This window comes from Eleginops maclovinus, chromosome 22 (assembly GCF_036324505.1).
Source record: "Eleginops maclovinus isolate JMC-PN-2008 ecotype Puerto Natales chromosome 22, JC_Emac_rtc_rv5, whole genome shotgun sequence".
NCBI lineage: Eukaryota > Metazoa > Chordata > Actinopteri > Perciformes > Eleginopidae > Eleginops > Eleginops maclovinus.
In genome coordinates, this window is record NC_086370.1 from 4,077,567 (window position 1) to 4,103,466 (window position 25,900).

Below are 25,900 nucleotides of genomic sequence, written 5' to 3' on the forward strand. Positions count from 1 at the left end.
TGAGGTGAAGCGTGCACTGACAGGATTAATGCCACTCAGTTTCATCAAAGAACCAAAATAGAGATGAAAGGATAACATACTGCATGTGTTGTACATCAATACGGATTTCATTGTTCTCCTAAGAGGTCTTTGATTTATTATTTTCTGTTGATGGCACATTTGGACTAAATGCCTTTTCTCATGAGAGGCACACTCTCTTTTTTTAATGTGGCACAACATTTCCCTTTTGTTCCTTCATACTGTAATGAAAGGGTTATTTACCAACGATATCATCATGAGAGATATTCTGGTCATTCATCTCGGGCAGCTTTGGAGACTCCAAATCAGCTGCGCATCCATACTGTGCGTCATTGCGCAGTAGCGCGTCCAGTACACAGCAGTTAATGGGAATCCGCTGACGGAGCACAACCAGTTGTGTGCGCGGATCAGCAGGTGCTGTCTTTGGAACTGGATAGAAGTCACGGTTGCATCCACGGCGATCTGAGGGGAAATTCTTACCGCACGGACTCTTAATTCCAGGATGAGCTGTCGTTTATGACACGCTCACCACGGCGTTCGACAATAACAGGTAAAGTTCCGATTTTAACTTTATTACCACGGCTGATTTTCCCTTTAATGGTGGGAGGCGCCTGTTCATGTTTGCAGCTCTTCAAATTTTGGAGACGTGTTTTTTCCTTTTTGTGCGCCTTTTTCCTAACCAGTGCGCCTTTGAATGCAGCGTGCCGTTTCATTCAGACTGGAAACACGAGTCTACTCAGAATTACAACTTTAACGCATGGAGGGAAGATTTAGTTTCAAGCATGAAAGTATCGAAAAAGAATTGTGCGTAGTCACATTTTACAGGCTTTCTCCGTGTTACTTAACAGTGTGTGTGTGTGTGTGTGTGTGTGTGTGTGTGTGTGTGTGTGTGTGTGTGTGTGTGTGCGTGTGCGTGTGCGCGCGTGTGTCAGTCTGTCTGTCGATACTTTTCCCTTGAAAATTCTTCTGCTTTAATGAATTCTGTTGCAGCACCAGCGCTTGATCCTTTTTTCTCTAAGTAAAGGAGGGTTAGGAGGTTAACAAGTTTTTGCCAAACCACAAGAGCCACTTAATCATTGATTGATTTTCCCCCCTGGCTATTTAAATCACCAATATTCAACTATCCCAACTGTGGATGCTCATCAAGCTTTAATTGGGCACAGGGGAGATTTTAAAGCATGACAGTTAATAAAGTGACACGAAGGTGAAGGTCAGGAATTAATTTAATGGAGACCCTAGGGGGCGAAGTGTGTGTTAATGGGAGAGATAAACGCACAATTTATCAGGGACTAACACTGCAGCCTGTAGACATTCACAAGCCATTATATTAGATAGTTCTTATCAACAGTGGTGTCTACTTTGGCCGATCTTCTCCCTCTGCATCAGATAAAAAGCTGTCAAAGTCAACAGGAAAATGCTCGGAGCGGTGCTATAATCCCATTGTGATAATAACTAATTAAAATCACACCAGTGCTCCAGGAAGCCTTGTGATGAGTTTGCCCGAGTCCTCCTCTCGTTTCTCAAACTATAGCTGCCATATGATGTAATCAGTGAAATAAGCACAGATTGTAAGGCTCACTTAATTGGTGAAGATTTTTTTTTGTTCACTCTGTGTGTCAAACTGCAAGCTGCCTCTCAGATCGAGCGCTCAGAGTGCAGGCCAGGCGAGTGGAAGGAAGGGGAACGGGATTTACATAAATGAGAGTTGTGCCAAGATAATGGAAAGGCTCTCTGTTATCTCCAAAACTCCAGAGCTGAGGGTGTATTTCCATTCTCTCTCTGATGGACAGTGAAGAGGAGTAAAAAATAAAGAACAAATTAAAGTATTGGAGTATGGCTGTGCTTTTTTGGAGAGCATTGTTTTCATTTGTTTTCCATATTGATTTTCCTGTTTTTTTTGTAACCTGCGTATTGACTGTTTTCTGTGGTCTAGCGAGATAAATGGATCTGTTGCCCTCTGTCACGGGAGTGGACTGATTGTGATTTATTTGGAGTTCATCCATTACGTCAGTTGCAGAGCTTGTGAGTTTTTGGAGTTCCATCAGATTTCAAACATGTGACGTGTAAGATTTACCAGGGGCGTTGTCAGTGCAGGTGCATGATGTCATTAGTTGTGTCACATGTGTTTTTTGTCTCATGGGATGTTGCCCTGACTTGGTGGCCGAGTGTCATGTATCACCGGTAATATAATCTGATGGTCCTTCTTGTCCACTCTAGGGCTGTCACAGTCTACAGATGTGTCTTCAGACGTCGTTTCCCCACAGGCTTTTCTTTTCTGAGAATATACATAATTACATGTGAAATGTGGCCAAAGCCCAGAGGTGGTGGTCCAGAAGCTCTCAAATAGTTACACACAGCATTTCAGTAGATTGTGATTCCAGTTTATCCTCATTTGTCATCATTTATTAGATAAATAATTCTAGATATTTGGGGCATCGAGCAAAAAAATTGGATTTGAAATGTTACCTAACATTGATGAATAAAGGATTTTCCTGCAGATGTTACAAAAGCTTGCTAAATGATGATAAGCGGGCAGAGGGGGATTAACTGATCCTGAAGAGAGGAAAAAAGCCACCCTAAAAAATATCAATTTCACACAAAATATTGATTTATTAATTATTTCTCACTTCAAAAATGTGCGCTCACTGTGTTTGGAGATTGAACTGCCTGCATAAAGAAAAGTATACAATAGAATGGCGTATTTGAGTAATAAAGATGTGTATAAAAACATGTGCAATTATTTTAACCATCATTTTGACGTGGTGGGCAATACCCATGAGCCTCTGTTTCTATGTATTTAATCCAGATTAAGAGGCATAAATCACAGCTGTAAAAAAACATTCTATCACTTTGTTGTTGCAATTGGGAATACATCCAAAATGTAATAATAATCCGAAAGGGAATCAACTCTATCTGCAGATTGTTATAGATGTCTTTACAGTGTAATCTGAAACTCCACCTCGAAAGCTGATATTTTTTCTTCTGAAATGCATACCATAACATTTTGGGAAAACAGATTGTACGTTTTACTTTTAATCAGAGAGTCATATAAAATGTACCAACGTATAATGTTTTCAGAAAAGTTTCCACATTCCATTAAAGCTGTGGAATGGCTTCTACCTTGATGTCATATTGTCTATGGGAAAATTCACGTGAGTTTCACTTACAGACCCAACTGCACAAACATGAATTTCCCTAATTTAGCAAATCTTCAATAGTGAGCTTTATGGTTGACCTTTGGACTTAGCTATACTAGCTGTTCCCCAAGCTAACGTTCCCCTGGCATTAGCTTTATTAAGAACAAGAGTGATAACGTTCTTCTAATCTACTTCTCGGAAAAAAGGTAAGCGTATTGCTTGGAACAAGTTGGAACTGTTCCATTAAACACCAACCCTTCTGCATCATTATAACTTCCTTTTTCATGTGGTTTCCGTCTCTTCCTCTTTCTGACCACTTTCATTACTGCTGTAATTGCACGCCTGAAGATTTTCCTCCCCATACAGTTGGTTTGATCGACAACACTGCTGACTCATCATCGCAATAATAAGGCAGAGGGATGGACAATGGAGACCTTTATGAGATGATGAGAAGTAGAAGTCACTCACAGCCTGAGTGGAGACTTCTAAACCCACAGATGAAACAGGGGAGCAGAGCCTTCCATCTAGATAGAATCAGTCCAGGCCCTGATGTTTCGGTGAAACATTTCCTTGGAGGGTTTGGAATGAAACTGAGCCAGAAAGAAAGTTAAACTGATTCTATTGGGTTGTGAGGGAAGTAAAGTCACTTGAATTTAATGAAGAATGTTTATTAGAAGGTTGCAAGAACCATAAAGGCCCTGAATTTACTACATCGTCGTTTATACCATAGAAGTATCATTCTACAACAAAGGGAAACAATCCATTACTGTATTCCATCCCTCTTACATAAGTGATTCTTTAAGAGCAATTTCCGACCAAATGTAATAGTTGATTCCCAAAAAAACATCTAACTTCAGAGGACTGAACTCATGTTTGAGGAGGAATGCTTTCATGTTTGTATATTGGTTTAAGTGGACTCTTCTACTGCTCTTTCTCTTTGTAGCTGTATGTTCTCAGACTACATGGATTACGACAAAGAGCCGGTGTTGTATCAAATCTTATACGGCACAATTTTTCAAAACATTTTCATCCTCCTGACTGGAAGGTAGATTAGCTGAGAATTATCTTGCAATGTATCCTACATTCTTGTGAAATAAATAATCGAAACAGAGTAGCTACATCTGTTAGTGGTTGTCTACTGCTACTAAAGCCATAAATAACTGACTGTTGGTGGTAGGGGAGGCAAGATAATAAAGTATCCAAATCGATCACCTGCTAGAGCGTAGTCAGATACAACCCAAATGAGAACATTTTTATCATAAAGGTCAGAGTTTTGCATCCCTAGAGTTTTATGAAACCCTGGAACAACCATAATATCCTTATAGCGAAAGATCTTTACTTTCCACCATTTTATGAAATGCTACCCTTAGTAGAACATTTATATCCTATTATTTATTTTTTGAAACCACTACAATTATTTGGCTTATACACATGCATATAAGTATGTTTTCCTAACCCTGTCTCATAAGAATGAACAGGAACATCGTGAAGAAAAATAATTGTGTAGCAGGTTGTGAAATAAATAAATATAGAAAACATTGATATGAATATTCACTGTCAGTGTGGTGAATTGTTGCTGGTGACCGTTAATCCTGAAGGATAACTTGAGTAGGATGATGCTCAATTAGACACCAAGTAAGTATAGCAGCTGACTGTTGGCTCCAATTAAATCCGAAACAAGTCAAATGCTTAGCAATTAGGCTAAGTGTTGTCTGCAAATAACCAACCTACTGTATCGATACTTTCAATTCATTTAATAAAATGTATGGATTTCTGGGTAAGCAAAATCCAGCACTGTGTTGGGTTATTGATCCATTTAGACACGGAAAGACTGACATGACGTCAACGGCAACAATCTGTTCTGTCTGCTGCATCCGGACCAAGACCACCAAACTCAGGGACAGTTTTATACCACAGGCTATAAGACTGCTGAACTCCTGAGCTCTGTGAATGTCTACTCACATCTGTTTATAGTACACACACATACATATATATATATATATATATTATACACATCTGCCATACATATCTGTTTATAGTACACATATCTATATATTATACATATCTGCCATATACATCTGTTATACGTAATAGATGCATCTGTCCATACCTCCTCATTCAACAGAGTAAAGTATTTAAATACTCTCAATGTATTCCACATATATTTCACATCCTCAAATCTTTATTGTTGTTATTGTAAATATTCTTCTCTCTTTTTGCACTATGTTATTTATCTTATTTGCACCATGTATGTTGAGTTATTGGAGGAGCACGCGACATAAGATTTTCATTGCCAACATATACGTTGTATATGCTGTGCATATGACCAATAAAACCTTGAAACCTTGAAACCTTGACTCAGCTAACTTAATTTATTGGGGTATTGAGGCTAGCTGCTAGCTGAGTGATCGGCTATATCACCCCGACACATATTCTATAAGTATATTTTCTTTTAAAATATATGGATGACTTTACTGAGACTAAGTTATTTACTGTGCCATAATTGAGATACCTAAGTAAAGCCCTGCAAACTGTGGATTTGATTAGTTAGCGTCATCTTAAATCTCACAAGGCTGCTGTACCCTCAACAGGGGTGACGATCGGCGCTGTTAGCTAGCTGGCTAGCAATGTTATAGTTTCTTGAACCAAATCATTACAGACTTCTCAATTAACCCAATCAAATAATTGATGGTGGATTCTTGTGGACAATAGTATAGGGGTACATTCATTAAATAGTGAAAAAAACCCCAACATCTATAAGTTTTTCCAGAGCAATCACAATTAGGGCTGGTCCCGCCACTTCTGTTACGTAGGCAAGATGGCCATTGTTTAGGGTGAGATTTTATCTCAAATCATAAATGGCAGCTGTGCTGTACTGGAAGACACGCTTGCCACCGTTAGCTAGCTCGCAAAGTTATAGTTTGTTATACTTCATCATAACTGACTTAATTCAATTCACAACATCAGTTAACCCAGTCTATGGTTCAATGGTTGAGTTTACAATGTGACAATGGCATAGTGCATTGTGCTGTGAGCTTCTCAGCTTAAATGCACTTGTGTATTCAAAGTAGTACGTCAAATTGTAAGTACTGTTGTACAAGAACTGAGAAAGAGCACAGTTGTAATATACGATGCTAATGTAGCATGGCCTTACTAGCTAAGAACTTGTGAAAAATGTAAATGTGAATACGTTGCTTTAATGTCACCAACAGTTGTTGCTAGCTAACCAGACATCTGATAATGATATTCATTTTACTGCAGAAGCGGGATTAGTTCTTTCTTGGTACACTTAAGGCATGTAGCAAAGATTGTGTATTCACAAAAAGCATTTTGTCGTCGTTCTGACAAGTGTTTCATCAAAACATGGGAAGATAACCAAAAAAAGCTTTCCTTGCATGCATTCTTTGTGATGGTGCCTCAAGTGTGCACTGAAACCACTGCAACAGGCAAAGGAAAGAATACAACTCTAATCTTGTTGCAATAGTGTCTGGCTGCTAACAAATCTTGAAAATCACTGCCATCATTCGGCAGAGAGATGAGAGGGCACTTGGGGAAGGGTTGGCATGCTTTTGATGTGACTCTTCTAGAATGCCTAGAATAAGAAGTACCTGGGGAAGCGACAAAGGAGAGAAAAGCCTGAGAATTAAATGAAGTGACTCAGTACTTCCTGACACATCTTTTCTATATTAGCTACTGCCCTTTTCAAGTCAGCTTAAAATAAAAGCTGCCAGTGGATGGAGTCACAGCTGAAAGACAGGCTTCATTTTGCAAGGCTTTTACTCACCCTTTCATGTTGGAGTGTCCCTAATGATGATGGTCACTGAGCCTGGGCAGATGCCAGAACAGATTTACTGGGAAACACACGCTGAGAAGGAGAGATATCTGTACCACTCAATGAAATTCTGCCTTGGCTTGGCAGCGAATACAATATGTGATACTTTAAAGTTTTGTGTTAAAGCAGAAACTTGTCAACAGTCAGCTTTTTTAAGTGCACTGTTTTGCAACTGTATGTTTTGTTTTCCCTGTGGGACTGAAACTAAATGAAAGATCTTTGGTTTGGCACTACAAAGAAAATGATTGTCTGCACTAATAATGCCCTTCCACTCTCACCACACTGCATGTATACTGGGAGATTTGCATAACTACTGCAGAGTATCTTCAAAGAATAAAAAGTATCTTTCTCTCGTTATGTATTCTCACAAAGATGACATTCATCAAAAAATGCTTTGAATACACCAACTAAGCGAATGTAGCAATGAAGCAATATAAATTATTCATTTGGAAAAAGTAACTGACTGCAAAATAATGATTTCAATACACTGAAACAGAACGGACTGGGACTTCTGTAAAAAGTATAAAGTAATGCTTTCAACTGATGTTGTTTGAAGGCTGCATATGAAAACTGTTAGGTTGTAAAAGTGACAGGATGAATTTGTACTGTACGTTGATTAACTGTTAGAATTTGTACCGTTTCTGTACTGTTTGGGTGGCTGACAGATGCAAATGCTTTACAATGGCCCAAGACAGTTTCAAAACAGTGTTAATATAGAAATACAAATGTTCCAAAATGAAAGTTTTGATCACATGATTTCTTCCAATATAGTTGCTATATGATCTACTGTAATTTATCTAGCACACGTGACCAAGTCATTTCAAATATACAGTTTTCAAACAGAGACAGCTGGCCAACTTTATACTCAAACGTCAACAAGTGCTCTGCTCCCAGCTGTGCGTTTTGCATTTGCATTGTTTTCTATTCGCCATGTTTCTTTTTAACGCTTTTAGTAAAATGCTGCGCCTCTATCGTCATGTTGGTGAACATGTCTTTTCCTTTGCGTGTGTTTTGGCCCATTTGTGTCTTTATATTTGCATCATTTTTGGAAGTACAGCGTGTTTCTCCTGATGGAAGGGTTTTTGAGCGTTGTACCACGTTTGCACCTGTTGGCCACCGTAGATGGTAGTTAATGAATCATAATACCAAAGGAAAAATAAAATGAAATAGGCTACAAAAGCTTGTCTGAAATCAATGTGTGTTTTTGGTAACTTTGTTTATAGATCAAACAATATCTGCTGACAGTGACAGATGAATTCAGTTTCATGGAGAGAAAATAAATAAACATGTTGTTTTCTCCTTTACTGTCCATCACCTCGATTCACTAGGGCACGTACACACAATGACACAAACAATTGTGCATCTCATCATTTTTATAATGGCAGATACAAAGGGACTCTACAAGCATGCAGCATGGATATGTTTATTTGAATATGTCTCACATGTACTCTTGTTTTCCTTTTCATTGCACTGGAGAAAAACCTAATTTGGATCAATATGTGAGGGGTGACACTGCCATGTGTGCACCGGAGCATGCAAATTATCTTTGGATGCTTTTCACTCCAAAAAGCCCTCTTATAGAAGCAGATTTGTATAATCTACACTGACTCCAGTACATACTGTATATGATTCACACATAAAGTATTGCATCTTTTCTCAATCACTTAGTTTGGTTTTGAAAAATACTTTTGGACTCTGAATAAATAACCATTATTGAATCTCTTTTAATCTCATTTTAAAACAGACAGAAAAATAGATTCAGTGAAGCTTTAAATTGTTTCAGGTTCTGTAATGATCTGCCTGAGTTGCTTCCATGTGAGTGGGAGTCATTCATTCCTAGTAATATATAACCAGGCTGCGTGCATAATCTTTTATAATGGCAGTCCACAGTCGGGGTCCAAGCATAAAGTGCTGGGAAATTATGTCTAATGCATGTAATTGAAGTCTTTAACTTCGAAATAGCACCTTAATTAATACTTGTTGGAAAATAAATGAATCGGAATGCGTTTTTTTATCAAAAATATGATTTACCCTCTAAGCCTGCTTCTCTCTGAGTTTATACTCTCCATTGCATCAGTGCAAAAGAACCCCATTTACATGTGTTTTTTATTATGCTTTTTAATCATTTAATCCCTTTTCTGCCATTGTACAGCATTTCATAAGTATTGCTTCAGCAGCAGCTTTGAATTTTAGGGGAGTTTACATCATGGTTATACAGGATTTTGACTCATTTAGCTCCCTTGCCTGGACCACCGCAGACAGCGGAGTTATACATGGATTCTGTTTTCATTTTAAGCTCTCAAAAACTCAACTACTCACAGATAACTAACTGAAGGTGTACAGTACAAAATGACCAATCAACACAACAAGGGTTCAGCAGAAAAATACCTTTATATATCTACCTGCCATCTTCTTTTTTACTGCTCTTGGGTCCGACTTCCTACCAAACCCTGACACTCTCATTGGTATGAACCGGGCCCCACCTCCGACACTTTATCTCTGTTTTTACGTCCATGGGGTGAACATTAAACCAAATGAAACAGGAATCAGTCGGTGCCTGCCTGACTGAATTCCAGAAATGTGTCAGCATTTAAGCACTTCCGGGCTCCTTCATCTCAACGTCAATGTTTGGTTTAAATTACTTTTGGTTAGACACTGAAAAAACGACTTGCTTTAAGTTGAGGGGAGCACATGCAATGATAACTTCCAGGTCGACCTAAAACAAATATACCATCACTGCACACCTCTACTAAAAGTGCATTTTGCATAAAAGGGGACCTTTAATATACTGGTTATGTTGTTCAAGCCCCTTGCAAATCTAGATATATGTTGCACCATTATTTCCCCCCTATCCTCACCTGGCAGCTCTCAACTATTTCAAATGTATTTTGTGCAAACCTTTAACAAAGGCAAAATGCCCCAATGTCCCCTCTGACTGTAGGATTCATGCAGTTTTGTCAGATAATGTATAAAGGAAATTAAAACATGTATGCTGAACTTCAGCTGCATGCATTCATTACATGAACAAGGTTGCTCATGAGTTATTATGCAATGCTATTGAATGAGCTTATATATAACTTCCCTGGGACACTCCTGTCGTTAATTGTTATTAGTCAGACTGGGACTAAGTTGGCAGCGAGGAGGAAATTTGCTCAGCATTGAGACAAGTTCTGCTTGTACCTGTGTGTAGTGTGTTTTGGTTCATGGTGCTTGCTTGGCTCCAAATATTACAGCTTGTGCAGAGCTGGAGCTGTGGGAATTAATTGTCAAGAGTGTCAGGAAATCTTGTTCTGAATTCATATCTGAAGAAATGTATTTTGCATATTGTAGTTTGTTACTGTGGTGTGCATTCGTGCAAAGCAGCATAGTCTTTTTACATAACGGGATTATATTAAGACAGCATAGGCATGATGGGTAAAGTCCATGTTCAGTTGTATTGTTGAGGTGGGACAGAGCCATTGTCTCACAATTAAAACCTCAGGAAAGACACGCAAGTATTCGAGTCTACCCCCAAGTTGTGAACTTTGTTTTTTTTTAGAAGGTCATCTTTATGGAACCAAGCAACTACTTCATTTTCTATTTAGATTTTTTGGGTTAAATATGCAAGAACTGACAAGACATTTGCTGCAGCCATGAGTTGACAGAGCGGTTGCCCGACTAATTCTAAACAACACTACTGCAGTCCGAGGTTTTAACTAGTTCAGAATGGACAATCAACATTCTTCAGTCGCCAGACTAAACAAGAATGGACAATATGTTACTAAAGCTGTCGTACATGAGAAATTAATATATGCCAGGGAACCTACGTTTCAGATAAGAAGGGCTTCTAGACGTCCCTAAACAATAAACGAATCATGTCAGCTTGTGCTCGGTCATAGACTGGCATCAACAAAGCACCCAAACTGCCCCTCATTAAGGGAGCACAGCAACCCGAAGGCCAAAGAACTATGCCATGGGAAATAGAGACAGAGGAAGGAGAAAATGATGAACTACGTCAAAGGTTAAACACTTAGCAAAATATTCCCTAACAATTTAAGTGGCGCTCATTTCGAGGAAATGGACCTCTGATCGGATGCTGTTTGATTGGTTCATGGGATCTTTGGCATTAAAGTGTTGAATTGCTGGGAAAAAGTCAATTCAGGAAATTAAGAATTGCATCATAGCACAGTTTTTTAAAGAAAGTACTTCTTAATCTGTGGGCACATGATGTATCGTCCAATTCAAAAGGCTTTGGTCCAAGGGAAGTTATAACAAGTTATTGTTTTTGAAGTTGACTTTAATTTGATCAAATTGGGTCTAAAGTCATATGATTTTTGACTCGCTTTCAAGTCATTGGACTCAATTCCACACCTGTGCTGTTGTTAATCCTTACTGCTGGAGATCCACACACTGTTTATTATGTAACGTTACCAACAGACAGGTCTTAATGTTATTCCAAGTCCGCATCACTGTTAAGTCACTTTTACCAGTACAGCCGCACAAGTTTGCTTTCCACTTTATATTAAATATGTCCGCAGCCTATGTTGACATCTACATTAGTCTGGTCTCTGTATTTAAGTCATTCTGGTCTCTGAAGGTTTCTGACTGCTTTCATCTTAAAAGAGGCATGAGGGAGAGAGGGAGAGGTAGAGGGAGACTGCATGGAGATATGAGAAAAAAAATACTGACTTTTTGAAGTAAACTTCAATACGCTCTATTACTTTTCATCAAGTTCTAAGCCTAAAGTGCCAGACTTGAGACAGACAGAGGGATTTTGGTAGTCGCCAGTAAATAGAAGTCTTTGTGATGTTGAGAGAATGTCATCATGTAGTGCCTAGTACTAATACAGTGCCACATGTTAGTGTCTGAGAGAGAGAGTGTGACAAAAACAAATGGCACCTTGCAGCAATGGTTGTTCCGTGGCTGAGAGATACCATCAATATGTGTGGAAAGATTAAAGATAGGAAAAGATTGCACATGCCATCTTGTGATGTGTTCCAGCTGATGTAGGACTCACTGGATCAGCACAAACACAATTTGACATCCTCTCTGAGATGCAGCAAACAAGCTTTCAAAGGGAGCAAAATCCATATCTTCTGTAACTACTATCATCTGTTGCATCTCTCTAAATTGCATGTTGTTGTCCTTTGTGTGCATTTACCGCAGATAAACTCCACCTGGCATCTCGACTCGTTTGGCAGCCATGGCTCTCTATGTATCCGGAGGGGCCCTGTTCACCTTCCTCCTCGTTTGCAGGTAAGACTGTTTGCAGAGATACAACCGCTGGAATGTGCAGGCAGGGAGTTAAGTTAGATTCTAATCCATCTATTCTAACAAGACAAGGCTTGGTATGCGGGCTTCTGAGAAGTGATGTAAAGTAACAAAGTATATTTACTTAGGTATTGAACTTAAATACATTTTTGAGGTACTTGAGTACCTGAGTACTTTCAGCTTATGCCACTTTATACTTCAACTCTACTACATCTCAGAGATAAATCGTGTACTTTTACTCCACTACATTTATTGTAGTTACAGATTTGGATTAATGATGGTAAATATAATGAACCCTTAAATCAGACTTTAGTTCACCTGGAGTAAATCCAGCAGCTACCCTGCAGTATACAAAGCCATTCAAACTAGCTGCACCTTTACCAGCTCTGAGAACACTTTAATGATCAATAATTATAAAACATATCAGAGATATTATTCTGAAATGGACCAATCAAACAATGACTACTGTTACTGTCTCTACTTTAAGTACATTTAGATGAGAGTACTTTCTACTTTCACTGGAGGAACATTTTGAATACTTTTACTGTGACAGAGTATTCCTACACTCTGGTACTTGTACTTTTACAAGATATAAGTACTTCTGGATCTGAGAAGAAGATAGAAAGTTACTCACTGTATTGTTCTTTGAACCATCAATAGTGGCTCCTCATGCATTGGATAGAAAAATAAATTCCAAAACTTCTTCCAAGCACTGCTGAGCAGAGCTGATGAAGCAGGATCGGGCACCACATGTTATAGTCATTGCATACAATTGTTGTTATAATCCCTTCAGAGGTCATACAGAGAGACTGATGGGATGTTTTGGTCTGTTACCGTGAAGAGAAGCCTCTCCTCTTCTTTCATTTTCAAAGCACAGAATGCACTTTGCACATTCTCGATAAGGCAAACCCTCTGGGCCTCGCCGAGTCCCGCTGTAAGAGATTCTGTGTATAGTGCAGCACCTCTTTGCACAATCAGCTCTGGGATTAATGTGCTGCAGTTGGTCGTCTGCTAAACTAGCATTTTGCCAAATGCACACTTTTCTGTCCAAACCCAATATGCCAATTTGAGACCATTCAATAATCAAATGAATTCATTTCAGGAAGCTGTGATCTCTCAAAGATTCAATGTAGATTTATTTTGCAATGGTCATTGTGTTATATAATCTTCAATTTTATGTGTAATGAGCCTTTATCACTGTGGACATCAACACACTGGTCTATGCCAGACAAAGCTTTAAAAATGAACGACATCTGTTAGAGCCACCTAATCGGGACATCTGTAGTCAACACAGTATAAAGGACTACAATTCCCACAGCGCCAGCCTCTAGAGAGACAGAGATCGGCAACCTGTCGGAAAGACGCCGTCGAGGTACAGATTTTTACCGTTTAAGTTACTGTGAAAGTTAAACGAGCCTTTGGATAGTTTATTATTTTATTTGAGTTTTCCTCTTTTGTTTGATTTGTTTTGACTATTGTAAAGGAGTGTTTTCTTTGTTGAATGTGTGAAAAGTTAGTTATTTTAATTTGGGCAAACGCATGTCACAATAGCATCACACCATCGGAGGCCAAGCAAGTCAACAACAATGTGAGTAAAACAAAGATAAAGGAAGGAAAACGCTTTAGAAATGTCTGTTTAAGCTGATGGGAAACTAGGGAAGGAAGCCATGACAACATCTTTGCTGATTTCTGAAATTCATTTTAGCTGTCAATATTTTGCATAGATTTTATTGAGAGGACTAATTAATAGCATTCTGTTGCTTATCAAAACCGATATTCTGTGCATAGTGCACAGCTCTGGGATTAAAATGCCGTAGCAGGTCTATTAACATGATAGGTCGTGACAGACTGATATTTTTGTTTACACAACTGAACTCTCAACAGGGCAGCCTCCACATGTTTTTAACATTTTAAACTGTTAACTGGCTCCCAATAATACGTTGGCGACATATTTTCATACCAATAGGAGGTTTGGTCCCTGTTTGTGGCAGAAAATGGAAAATGGAATGTTCTTTCTGCCGTATGCAACACAAATCTAATAGCAAGTAATTGTTTTCACTTATAATAATTTAGCATCCTATGCAAGAATGTATTTGGGACACATTGACTAACATTTGTCCATAAAAGATACATGGAAGAATTTCATGGACAGCTCATTGTATTTAGACAGCTCATTGTATTTAGGTAGAACATCTTGCCCCCTATTTTTCTTTTCAATTTCAGATCCATACATTTTGCCAATATGCACCAAGGTGATGAAATAACATTTTAGAGCTTGATGAACATAATCTTAACCCATGTAATTTATTTATTGAAATTCAATCATTGCAAATGGTACTGTGTATTCTTTATGACTTCTGTGAAATAGATGGAAGATTTTATACGGCTTGGAGCACATCAGCAGACCCTGTCTTCAATATAATGAAGATAGCTCTGTTGGTTTAGTGATAATGAAACACCACTTACCCCCTGCACATGCTACAACCCTCTTCTTATACCAGACATGGCCGCGTTATTGACCCAACGGCTTCATGAAGACAACCTGTGACCTTGACGATTCTGAAACCTCCATCAACCTCACTTTACAGCAAACAGAAATTTCCGAGTTAAGACAGCCGAAAATGTATCATGCATGAAGAATCACTGGGACACAGATGGTCTGTTTGAACTCTCTGGAAAGATTGACGTTTTGCTTAGTGTGCGGATGCCTTCCAAAATAGAACTATAATGACACGTTAGCTCATGTGTTAATTCAGGCTAGGATTACTTCCTGCTCATGTTCCTGTGGCGCAGTATAAAACCCTGGCAGCATTACAGCTTTGTTAAAAGAACAAAGATGGGATTCACGGCTAAGCTTGTTATTTGAAATAAGGATGTCGCTGTCACAGCCATATAAAGTATTATCTGGTCAATAAACATCGGAGTGTTGCAGACCACACATTTTGCAAGGCAGCTACAATTCAGGATCAGCAATAGTCAAAGAAAAGGTGCAGGGAGAAAAACACTTCAGAAAATAGAGATACAGTCAAACAGCAACTTGAAATATGTATATTTCCGAAAAAAACCCCAATAATAACTGATTGAATGTTTGCCTCGTTTTTTCTTGCTTCGCCTGTTAGCTTGTTTCTTCTGTTCCTGTATACCTTGAATGCAGTTTACAAATCTAACAGTGGCATTTACCACACTAAATTCTAACTAACGGTCATTTTTGACACTATGTTTAATTCCAGACAGGAAGCAGGTTGCTCATTTGATAGTAACAATCTTTGATATGGTCAGTTTAAATACAACTGTTATTGCAAATGTTAGCAAGTCAAGCTATGGTTAGCTGTATGCATTTGATGCAAATGCAGTCTCTATCTCTTGTTCTGTTGAGCTGACTGAACATGAACCTTGGACAAACACTCTTAAATAACTATTTGAAGCTAACACATCCTCTGTATATTACAATAGAATATTTATTTGGGAATGACTCCCAAAATGAATAACTGTTGGAGGTTAGCCTAACAACGACAGGCGTATGGTGTGAAACAGTCATAGTTTTAAACTGAAAATGACTTGATTTGGATTAATATAAGTATGTTTGAGACGAAACTTAGGTTTATGTGATGCAGTTATGGTGATAGCTAAACTGTACAGCAAGAAATCATCTAAAGTAAGTATTCCATAAAACCCGCCGTGGATTTAAAATGATCTGATTATGCTTACTGTAAATGATTTTTGTTAATCAGCCACCGGGTAGAAGGGGTATATATATATATATATACAGTATATGTACACCAAATATAACTGCGTTCTTTTGCATTCATTAACCAACACACACACTGAAAAATTGAAACGTTGACCTTAAATTAAATGTATTACGTCAACAGATATAACTCAGGATAGTTGAAAGCAATAATATTAGATTCAATTTAATATCATTGCTTTAAACTAACCTAATACAGTTGTGTGACATTTGTTGACACAATACATTTAATTAAAGTCAACGTTTCAATTTTTCAGTGCATTTACAAACCATGCAGTAGCATTGGCTGCATTTCTCATTACGTTTCTCTAAGTAGAGGCTTAATAAGTAACTCCTGACTGCATACAGATGGTGGCGGTTTTACGGCACTGGTTCCAGAATGCATGTGTAACATTTTATTGAAGCCTATTACAGGCAGATTAAAGGCTTACAGTACGTTTTACTTGACATGACCTGATCCTTTATGGAAATCTATTTCCAGTCCTTCAGATTTTTTTATCGGTCATCATTGGAGAGATTAAATTATTATTACCTTACTGCTTTTTTAAAACCATAATAAAAAGGGAACATTTCAATGTGGACCAGTTATCACCTTTAATGTTATGGTTTATTTCTTACTGAGAAGATCAGTTGTACTTTAGTGTCAATTATTGACATTATTGAATAAAGACTTTTTTCGATAATGTAATAAAAAGAGTTTGAAGGATGTCCATTAAAGCACATTTTGGATGTTATAAAGAGTATTGTTTTCCCTGACACTCACGAATCAGACGGTGTCTCTTCATGCAGTTTGAAGGTTGTAAGAGTTGTGAGTTTTCTGGGGATCATATTTCAGAACAAAACAAGACAAAACTGACAAAGGAGTCCAAGAGCTTTGGCACATTGATTTTGAAGAGTGATCTTAAATTTGACCTCTTCTGACAAGTTGATGCTTGAGGATGCTCACAGATGTCAGCTGTCAAGGCTTACCAACATACAACACCACTGATGTTTCAGAGGTGAGGTTACAGCCCATTTGAAGCCTAATTGACAGACTACAGTTTTTATAGTTAGCGGCTTTAAATCTGCAACCACAGTTGATGTTTTAGCAGCTGTTGCCATAGAAACACTACTACTGTTGAGGTGTGTCAGTTTTTTTTTACTATGCTTCCAAGTTGGTATTATTTGTGTGTGTGTGCTAGCAGTACAGTTACTTATAGCTGACGAAAAGACAGGTTGAGGAAAAGAAATAATGACGTCCTATAATGCTATTTTGGGTTTTCATTTTCCTGTAGTGTGTTATAGGTTTCGGTGCATGCTGGTTCCGCAAAGGCTACAATCCCACAGTTCCCTCAAGAGGGAGTTTTCTCTCCCACACTCCTGGGAGAATGGCTACATTGGACTCCTTTGTTTACTTCTGCGTTATAATGACATTAATATGAAACCCTCGCGCTTCTATTGGCTAGCTCTCCAACTAATTGTATGTGACGACTAAGAGGCGGGACATTTCTAAGTGCTTGTCCAATCAAAACAGGGCAGTATCAGGAAAGATAAAGCACTTTTTGAACATTAAAGCATGTCAAATATGTCACAGTTGAAGCGTAAAATACAATTATGAAACCAGAAAATTAGCAGAGTAGGAGCCCTTTAAGGGAAATATTCAAAAGAAAATGTGTTTGTGTGAATACAACCAAAGGCCTCTTTTCCTTAGCCCCAACTCATAGGGAGATTTCTCAGTGTTCCCAAAATCATTATTCTTAAAGCAGTTGTTAGAAATCCCATTGCTTTGCCTATTTGAAATCCATCATTTATAATTTCCCATCTGAACAGCCAACTGAAAAGCACTTTTTCAAGTTCATTAGGTTTAACTGTAGGTCCCCTATCTAGAAACAATATCTTGCCTCTGTTGGGTTTCTCAACCGTTTCCATTTTCACAGCGGTTTGTCATGGTTCCGTCGTCACTTTCCCACTTTCCCTCAGCAAGCCTTTTTTCTCAATAGACAAATGATTATACTAGTCTGTTCAACTTTCGTATTCAGGGAGCTGCAATGCCTCTTTATTTTTGTGAAAGGAGTTTGTTGATAAATCATGAGATTATTGATAGTACATTTGCATGACGAGTAACTTTCCCTGCTGTGGATGACAACTGTGGCAGATGTTCCCCATTTAGAAGTGTAGCATTGTTTGGCACATCATTTTAAACGATAAAGTCATTTTTAATTATGTGACCCTAACTAGGACATTTAGAGCATGCAAGCATTTGTTCTGCTAATGCTGTTTGTGATGCTCCCTTTTGGCTGCTGGTGCCCTGACCATTCCAGTATCCCCAATCATTATTTTCTCTTTGGACAATTCAGCACCTCACAAATTGCATTCAAAGGACTCTAAATCTTGTTTTTAAAAGTCCAGGGAAGAAAGAACAGGAACACAGAATTCCATTAAAGCTTGTAAAATACTGTTGGAACTCACTGGAACAAAGGCTTCAAGTGACTGGTTAACAAAGACAGCAGTGGTTTTTGCACCCTTCTGTTCCTATCAATCTATACTTAATTGCCAAGTCTACACATTTCCATCCCGGATTCTCAAGGTTCAATCAACATTTGAACTCTGATCACAGGATTCAAGTCCAGAGTGCTTACCATTACACCAAGGAACCATACGCCCCATGTTCTTGGAGGTGAAGTAAAAAACTCAGCAGGCCTGCCACAGAAGATTTTGTCAGAAGTTTTTGCAAAACTGATGATGGTTCCCTGTAAATCAGCAATGGCCCTGATCTTCTCCTTCCCTCAACCAAAACTGCTTGCCACATAGAGAACACTACTTTCTCCAAGCGCACATTTGGCAAGGTTAAGTGTTAACGATGCAGCTGACAACCGTGATACAACTTTTCCCAATTAATTAAACTTGCCCAAATCAACTCTGAAGTCCTGTCCCCCTAGATTCCTCCTTTTACTCACAGAAGCCCGGTAAAACGTTCTATCAGCAAAACATAGTTACGCTAATTACAGAGAAGCAGGCTGAAAGAGAATAAGTAGAAAGAGAATAGTTAACTAATAAATGACAACTGATTACAACTGACTGAGCTGAATTGCAAACAGGTGTGCTGGATAGGCATGGTCCAGATGAGGACTCTATCCACCAGCAACTTCAGGCTCCATCCTGCTCAACTAACTTGGCCATACTGGTATAGCTCTATCCTGCATCCACTCATACATGCATTGGTGGTTCAGTGGTAGAATTCTCGCCTGCCACGCGGGAGGCCCGGGTTCGATGCAACTATACTTTATCTACCGCTTTGCGGGGGAGCCCACCCAATCCATCTCTCCGCCCTCCGTCCCACAAACCTGTCCCTCACCCAGCACCAGTCACTTTCCATTCTCCGCTGCTACTGAAAATGTACTTGGCACAAAGTATTCTTTGCACTAAAGAACTACTTGCACTACCGTCAAACTGTGTTGATTGTGTCGAACATATGTATATATTACTTAGTTTTTGTTTTTGTTTGTATACCCCCTTTTTACCCCCCCTTTTTTTCTCTTATCTTTTTATGTTATATGTTCTTGTTTGTATTTGCACTGTGGGACTGCCAGAAACGGTATTTCAATTTTCTGTAAGTATACCACATGTGGAAACTTTGACAATAAAGTGAACTTTGACTTGATACTTCTCCAACAGGCAACACCACCTCCTCTCCAGCCCCACTCAAACAAGGCGTGCCGTAAGGCTAGGTGCTTGGCCTCTACAAACTCTTCCTCCTCACCTACAAATCTGTCCATGCACTAGCCCCTTTACACCTCACCATTCTCCTGCACACCTACAGCCCCTCCCGACAGCTGCCGTCCTCTGATATATTTGTGCTTTCCATCCCCTGCTTCAAACTACAGGCCTTTGGCTACAGAACTTTCAGCTTCGCAGCCCCCACCCTCTGGAACCCCCTCCTTCTTGATATCAGGACCGTTGACTCTGTGGACACTTTCAAAAAAGCACTCAAAACACATCTGATTGTCAAGGCCTTTAGCCTCAGTTAACTTTCTCTTCTACATTGTTGGACCAGCCTTTGCTTATTTCTGTTACTTATCTTCCTATTTTCTCGCCCCTGTTGTCTGACCCCCCCCCCGCCTCCACGGGGCCTCTTCCTACTGTAATGCGTCCTTTGAATACAACTCTCCTAACCAGACACATTTTTAAACTGCTTGTTTATACTGGTTGATTGCCACTAGTTCATGAGGATTTTCTTGTTACTGAAACATCATTATAATCATGATCCATGCCCCTGAAAATACCAATAAGGCTGCCATTTGTGGGCAATTTAAAATCACAAAAATCTAGCAAAGCTGTAGTTGTGCTGTCAGGAACCATCAGACAATAACATAAAAAATGCAGCAGTGTCAAGAGTTGCTAACAATCAGATCTAGATTTTTCTTGGGTTCGTATCCTTCTATACTGTCATCTCTTGGAGTGTTACAAGAGTATTTATGACAAACTCCTTTCATCAAGCTTTGGCACATAGATGAAGTGAGGGTAAGTAAAAGAATGTAGCACATGCAGAAAGGGAGTACCCAACATATTGAGGTTGTACAAATAAGGCACTCTGGAAAACGGAGAGTTTGTTCAATTTAAGGACCCTGCACATCCAAGGAATTCAAGGACTAAATACAGAGACTATATTTATCAGAACAGTTTATCAGTATATTAACAGTGCAGCGTCCAGAGCACTTAAGACAGCATTAAAGATGGACACTACAAAACGTCTTCCCAGAGCAAAAACTTGCATGACTACAAGGAGAAGATTTAAAGGTCAAGTATTATACTGTATTTCAACAATATAGTATAGGTCTCAGATATATATACTGATACAAACTCTGGAATAGGACAACTCAGCTTTTCTTAAAAACATGGGGTTCAATTTCAGATTTGGTTCCCTATTTTTTGTAACCTGCTCATTAGAATACAACTCTTCATTATGCTCCTCAACAAACAAGTGTTTTGTTTTTTCTCTTTTAAAACGCTTCTTCATGTTATTGAGATGGGTCAATAACACAAATTGTCTTCATTAAATCACTCATTGTGGTTTTGTTTCTTGCCTCATCACTCCCCCTATGAACTGCTCACAGTAATTACACAGAAAACGTCGACATATATCACTAAGAACAGTTTTGAGACCAATATGAGTGAGGTTACAAAGTTCAGGCTAATTTGCTTAGTCAAAAAACCTTTAACTCTAAATGTCCTTGAGAGTGTAGGAAACAAAAACAATAACAAATAGTACAGTTTCACTTACAGCCTGCAAGCTCATGTCAGGGTTTGGGGAAATAGGGCCCAAGTGCAGCAAAACGGAGGCAGGTATGGGTACAAACAAAAGGTGAGCTTTATTCCAAAGCTGTTTTACAAAAATACAAAGTTAGGTAACAGTCCAGGGCATGAAAAACACTTGACTTGAACACATGAAAGACGATAACGAACTGACAGAGAACACAAGGGAAAGCATGATGAAATACAAAGACACTAATCACAACACAGCTGGGGAGGGGAGGCAGAAACAGGAGGGCAACAGGTGACAACAATGAAACAATCAGACACAAGGGAAACCAAAAGACAGGAAGTAAAACTACACATGACACAACAGAGGGAAAACATTTCAAAATAAAACAGGAAACAGACAGAAAACAAGGATCATGACAGCCCACCAATATCTTGATTTAATTTGGTACATTTAGATAAGTGAGTCACTATCCAGTGGAAAAAACATGAAGAAGTAAGCCTGTACAGTATGTTTAGTAACTGTGTTTGAGCTTCCCAAAGCTCCAAGGCCCAATTCATATTACAAGACTACAAAGCCAGAGCTAGGGATAAGGCTCTTAATACCATGATAATGCTTTGTAGTGTCATTTTAATTAATATGCTACTAACTGATATCTTATTTTGGCCTTTAAGCTCCTGAAATGTCAGAGCTTTTGTAAAAGAAGATTTAAAGAAAGCACATGCTGCCTTAGATGGGTTTTACTGTAGCTGATAGCTTTCCCCATCAGATAAGGACTCTTAACTCAAGATAATAGAGGCTTACTTTGGATTTCCTTCACCAATATGGCCTCTTTTCAAGGCCAAAAGCCACTTGCAAACTGACTGTAATGTGTTTGATTGTCTCATCCACTACAGCTTTTCGGGCTTTACTTCCTGATCCCAGGATAAGTTTCAAGAGTTACATTGTAATTTAATAACCCAAGGGAACTCAACGATCAAGTAAAGCATTTTTAAAGATTTTAGTTTGGACTACCAATTTAAAGTCTCATTCAATATTGAAAAAAATCTATCAATATGTTGTCTTACTATGCTCTCAATTAACTTGCTAGTCCAAGGATGAATGTTGTTAGGCTTAATTGATGGGTAAGGTACATCATACTTCAATAATTACTAGGTAACTACAATACTAACCATTGTAACAATAATATTTTCATCACTTTTAGCTCCTCTGAAGCATCAATACAAAGCCAGCCATTCTAATGCCTCTCAAGCAGTTTGCCTCTAGAGTTTACCCGGGTTTCAAGAAAGGATCATTTGTTGGGCAATTTTGAGGATTCATGCTGTCGCACAGCTTGACAACATTTGACAACAGCTTGATAACAGTTTGACAGCAGCAGTCCTGCTTGTGGCATTAGATGCCTAATCGTTAGTACTCCCACTGCGCTCATAGGATATGAAGATGCCAGGCAAAGCAGCAAAGTATTGAAGGTGGCAGATTCAAAGGTCCAAACCCAGGGAAGACCTTTAGCATTTTTCTGAATGAAGGATAATTCCCGTTACTAACTGTCACGTAGTCTCCATGTTTCCAGGCTCCTACGTTTCCACAGCAATTGTCTCTTGAATCAAACGTAAACCATTGAAGTAAATGGCGAGGGCTTTCTTCGCAGTTCACATTTTTATCAATAAGAGTTTGAACAAAAAGCATAGGAACCTGGGAACATTATGAAAAAAATATCCTGTGCATACAATCCTGTGAACATAGCCCCTTGGGGAAATAGAACCCCAGGAACATAGAACTTTGGGAACATATAACCCTGTTAATGATAACTCTGGGAACATAGAACTCTTGGGCCATAGCAACATCAGAACATAGAACCTCAGGAATATAGACCTCAGGGAGCGTAAAACCCAGGTAACCCAGAACTCTAGGAATCAAAGAACCCAGGGAACATAAAAACTCAAGAACATAGAACCTTGTGAATATCAAAACTTGCGAACCCCAAGAACATGGAATCAGTGGAACATAGAAGCTTGGAATCATAGAACCCAGGGAATGTAGAACCCCAAGAACATGGAACCAGTGGATCATAGAAGCTTGTGAACATATAATCTTGTGAACATCGGACCCAGGAACCCAGAAAGATAGAACCTTGGGAATATAGAACCTTAGGAACATAAAATTGCAAATCATAGAACCATGGGAACATAGATTTTTGGGAACACAAAACCCCAGGAAAAGAGAACCACAGCAACATAGAACTCAGGGATATAAGAACTCCAGGACCCTAAAACTCTGAACACATAGAATCTATGGGACATAGAACACCGGATACATAGAGCCTTGGGAACATACTGGGATAATAGAACCAAAACAACATTGAACCCTTGCAACATAGTAACATTGGAACATAGAACACTGGAAAAGTAACCCTGCAAACATGGAAACTTGGGAACATAAAACATCACTGTTAACAAAGAACCATGGGAACATAGAACCCTGGAAATATAAAACCCTGGGAACAAAGACGCCAAGTGCCTGGGAACATTGTGACCCTAAGAGAGCACAACTTGGGAACATAGAACACCTGGTCACATAGAACTCGAGAAAAAAAAACACAAGATCTTGGGAACACTTTGAAGCCAAAGATCATTTGCAGGATATTGCTGAATGTTGTAGCTCAGTTTGGACACTCAGTGCAGCCTGGAACTGTAAAGATAGTTATTCTTCCATAATGAGGCAATCAAAACTTAGGGTTGAAAATATTTAATATACCTGCCATAAAAAAACTGTTTTGATAGAAGGTTTCTGGCTTTTGAGAATATAATTAGACTCTCATTATACTTGCCCTGCAGCTATTCTCATTCTCCATACCTACCTTAATGTTTCAGCTCGGCAAAGACTCTATTAAGTACTGCTTGAATAACCTTTGAATACCCTGGGGATCTGATTTAATGTGCAGTTTTATGGATGTGACGAAACTGCTGCCAACTACACTGTTATGTTTCTGACAGCAGCTCCGCTCACTTCTGATAGCCTTTAATTAGAGTCGGGACTGGTGTTTTTTCACCTGGACAACTGTGAAGATATTTAAACATCAATGTGTGGTTGATCTTCAAATGTTACTGGCTTGAAAATACTGATTTTATTACTGTTCTACCCTCATTAGCTTAAAAATACATACCTTTTTTTAAATCCAGGGCTAGGTTTTGGAGGCGGTGCCGGTGTTTCAGCACATTAGCTTCAATTTTTTAATTATCCAAACAGACAACCAGATGCTGGCATTAAACATCCACAGTCACATGACACCTCACTGTTGTCTGCACATCATGACTTTAATTTAATTAGCATGTTATGTGTGGACAAGTTTGGAAGAGGCATCCATTAACATGCTTGTTGCTCAGTTTCATCTGGCGTGGAAAAGAAAACACAGTTAATTATCCTGCTGATGGGATTTTTGTGGATGGTTACATTTTTCTTCATAACTAATGAGCTTTCTTCTCAGTAATGACTTAACTCTGCATGTAATGGGCATGAAGAAAATGCCAAGAGTACTTAGATTACCCACAGAGGCGTGAATTGCGTCTCGTTTTTAATGAAAATCCAGCTTGGTGATGATTGCAGTCTTTGGATGATAAGGTCTTCAGTTTAATTCATCATATCATTCAACTTCAGTGTAATATTTCAGTCCAGTAGATTTCATTTTTTTAAATATTATACAAACAACTCATGGCGCAATGCTTTGCCTCCAGATCTGTTGTTTTACCGTTCTGATCATGCTAACTTTGTTCGGTTTTATTCATATAGCTGGACAACGGAAAAAGGCAATCACTAAGTGCAACAGCAGTAAGCATAACTCTTCACTCTCATTGAAAATTATTACAAAAAGCTCCTTGCTGCTGCCTCAGGAGGCAACAGATTCTTCAGAATACAAGTTCATTTCTAAAAAGTTTGAAAAATACTCAAAGTAAAGCAAACAGACATTGTTTGTACCTGTCCGGACTGAAAATGTTTAATGTTCTGATAAAAAGTGCTAAAGAAATCAGATTCTATGTGCAGGAAGCATGTGACTTAAACGCCAATCAAGCTTACACTGAAAAGACAGAAACATTAGATGTGTGTGGATTGATGAAAAGACTGTAACCTTGCTCGTTGTAATTCATTAAAAAAATCATAGTGCCATATTCCCATCACATAAAGGTCTACTGCTGCTTAATTACATCACCTCGTTGTGTCCTCTACCTCCGAAATGGTTTAATGGCAGCCAACTGAAGCACTGCCACCTCTTTGTCTCAATTAACCAACTCCTGATGTTTGCTTAACAGTTGGAAAAGGAAATCTCTACTAATTTGCAGATTTTCGAAATATCTGTACAAAATCTGCAAATGAAAGATAGAGTTTGCCCTTAGCATGCTACTTTCCAGACTAGTAGAATTTTTCTGTGGATGCACTTTTTTCAAGTATAACTTTAGACTTTTAAAATGTTTTACAAAAAAAAGGAGATTCTGGTACTTGTTTTCTGTTTGCTTGGAGACGCTTTTCCAATACTTTTCAAACATCCTGCCAGTGTGACATTGTGAAATGTTTCCAACGCAATGGGACCGGCTCTAGGCTTCGAAAACCGGTTCTTATCTGGCACCAAACAACTGCCGGCCTAGAAACAAGAACCAAATACGTCACGCTTTTCTCGGCATGAG

The 25,900-nt window shown here is 38.8% G+C and overlaps 1 protein-coding gene across 2 annotated transcripts in view; it reads left to right on the plus strand.

The window, feature by feature from the left end:
- Window positions 1-334: 334 nt before the first annotated feature.
- LOC134859248 (gamma-aminobutyric acid receptor subunit pi) overlaps window positions 335-25,900 on the plus strand; it is a 61,192-nt gene continuing 35,626 nt past the window's right edge. For both annotated transcript variants that reach the window (XM_063875637.1, XM_063875638.1), the window contains exons 1-2: window positions 335-568; window positions 12,133-12,222. In XM_063875637.1, the coding sequence (XP_063731707.1) occupies window positions 12,170-12,222 (53 nt within the window). In that variant the 5' untranslated portion in view covers window positions 335-568; window positions 12,133-12,169. The remainder of the gene's footprint in view (window positions 569-12,132; window positions 12,223-25,900) is intronic.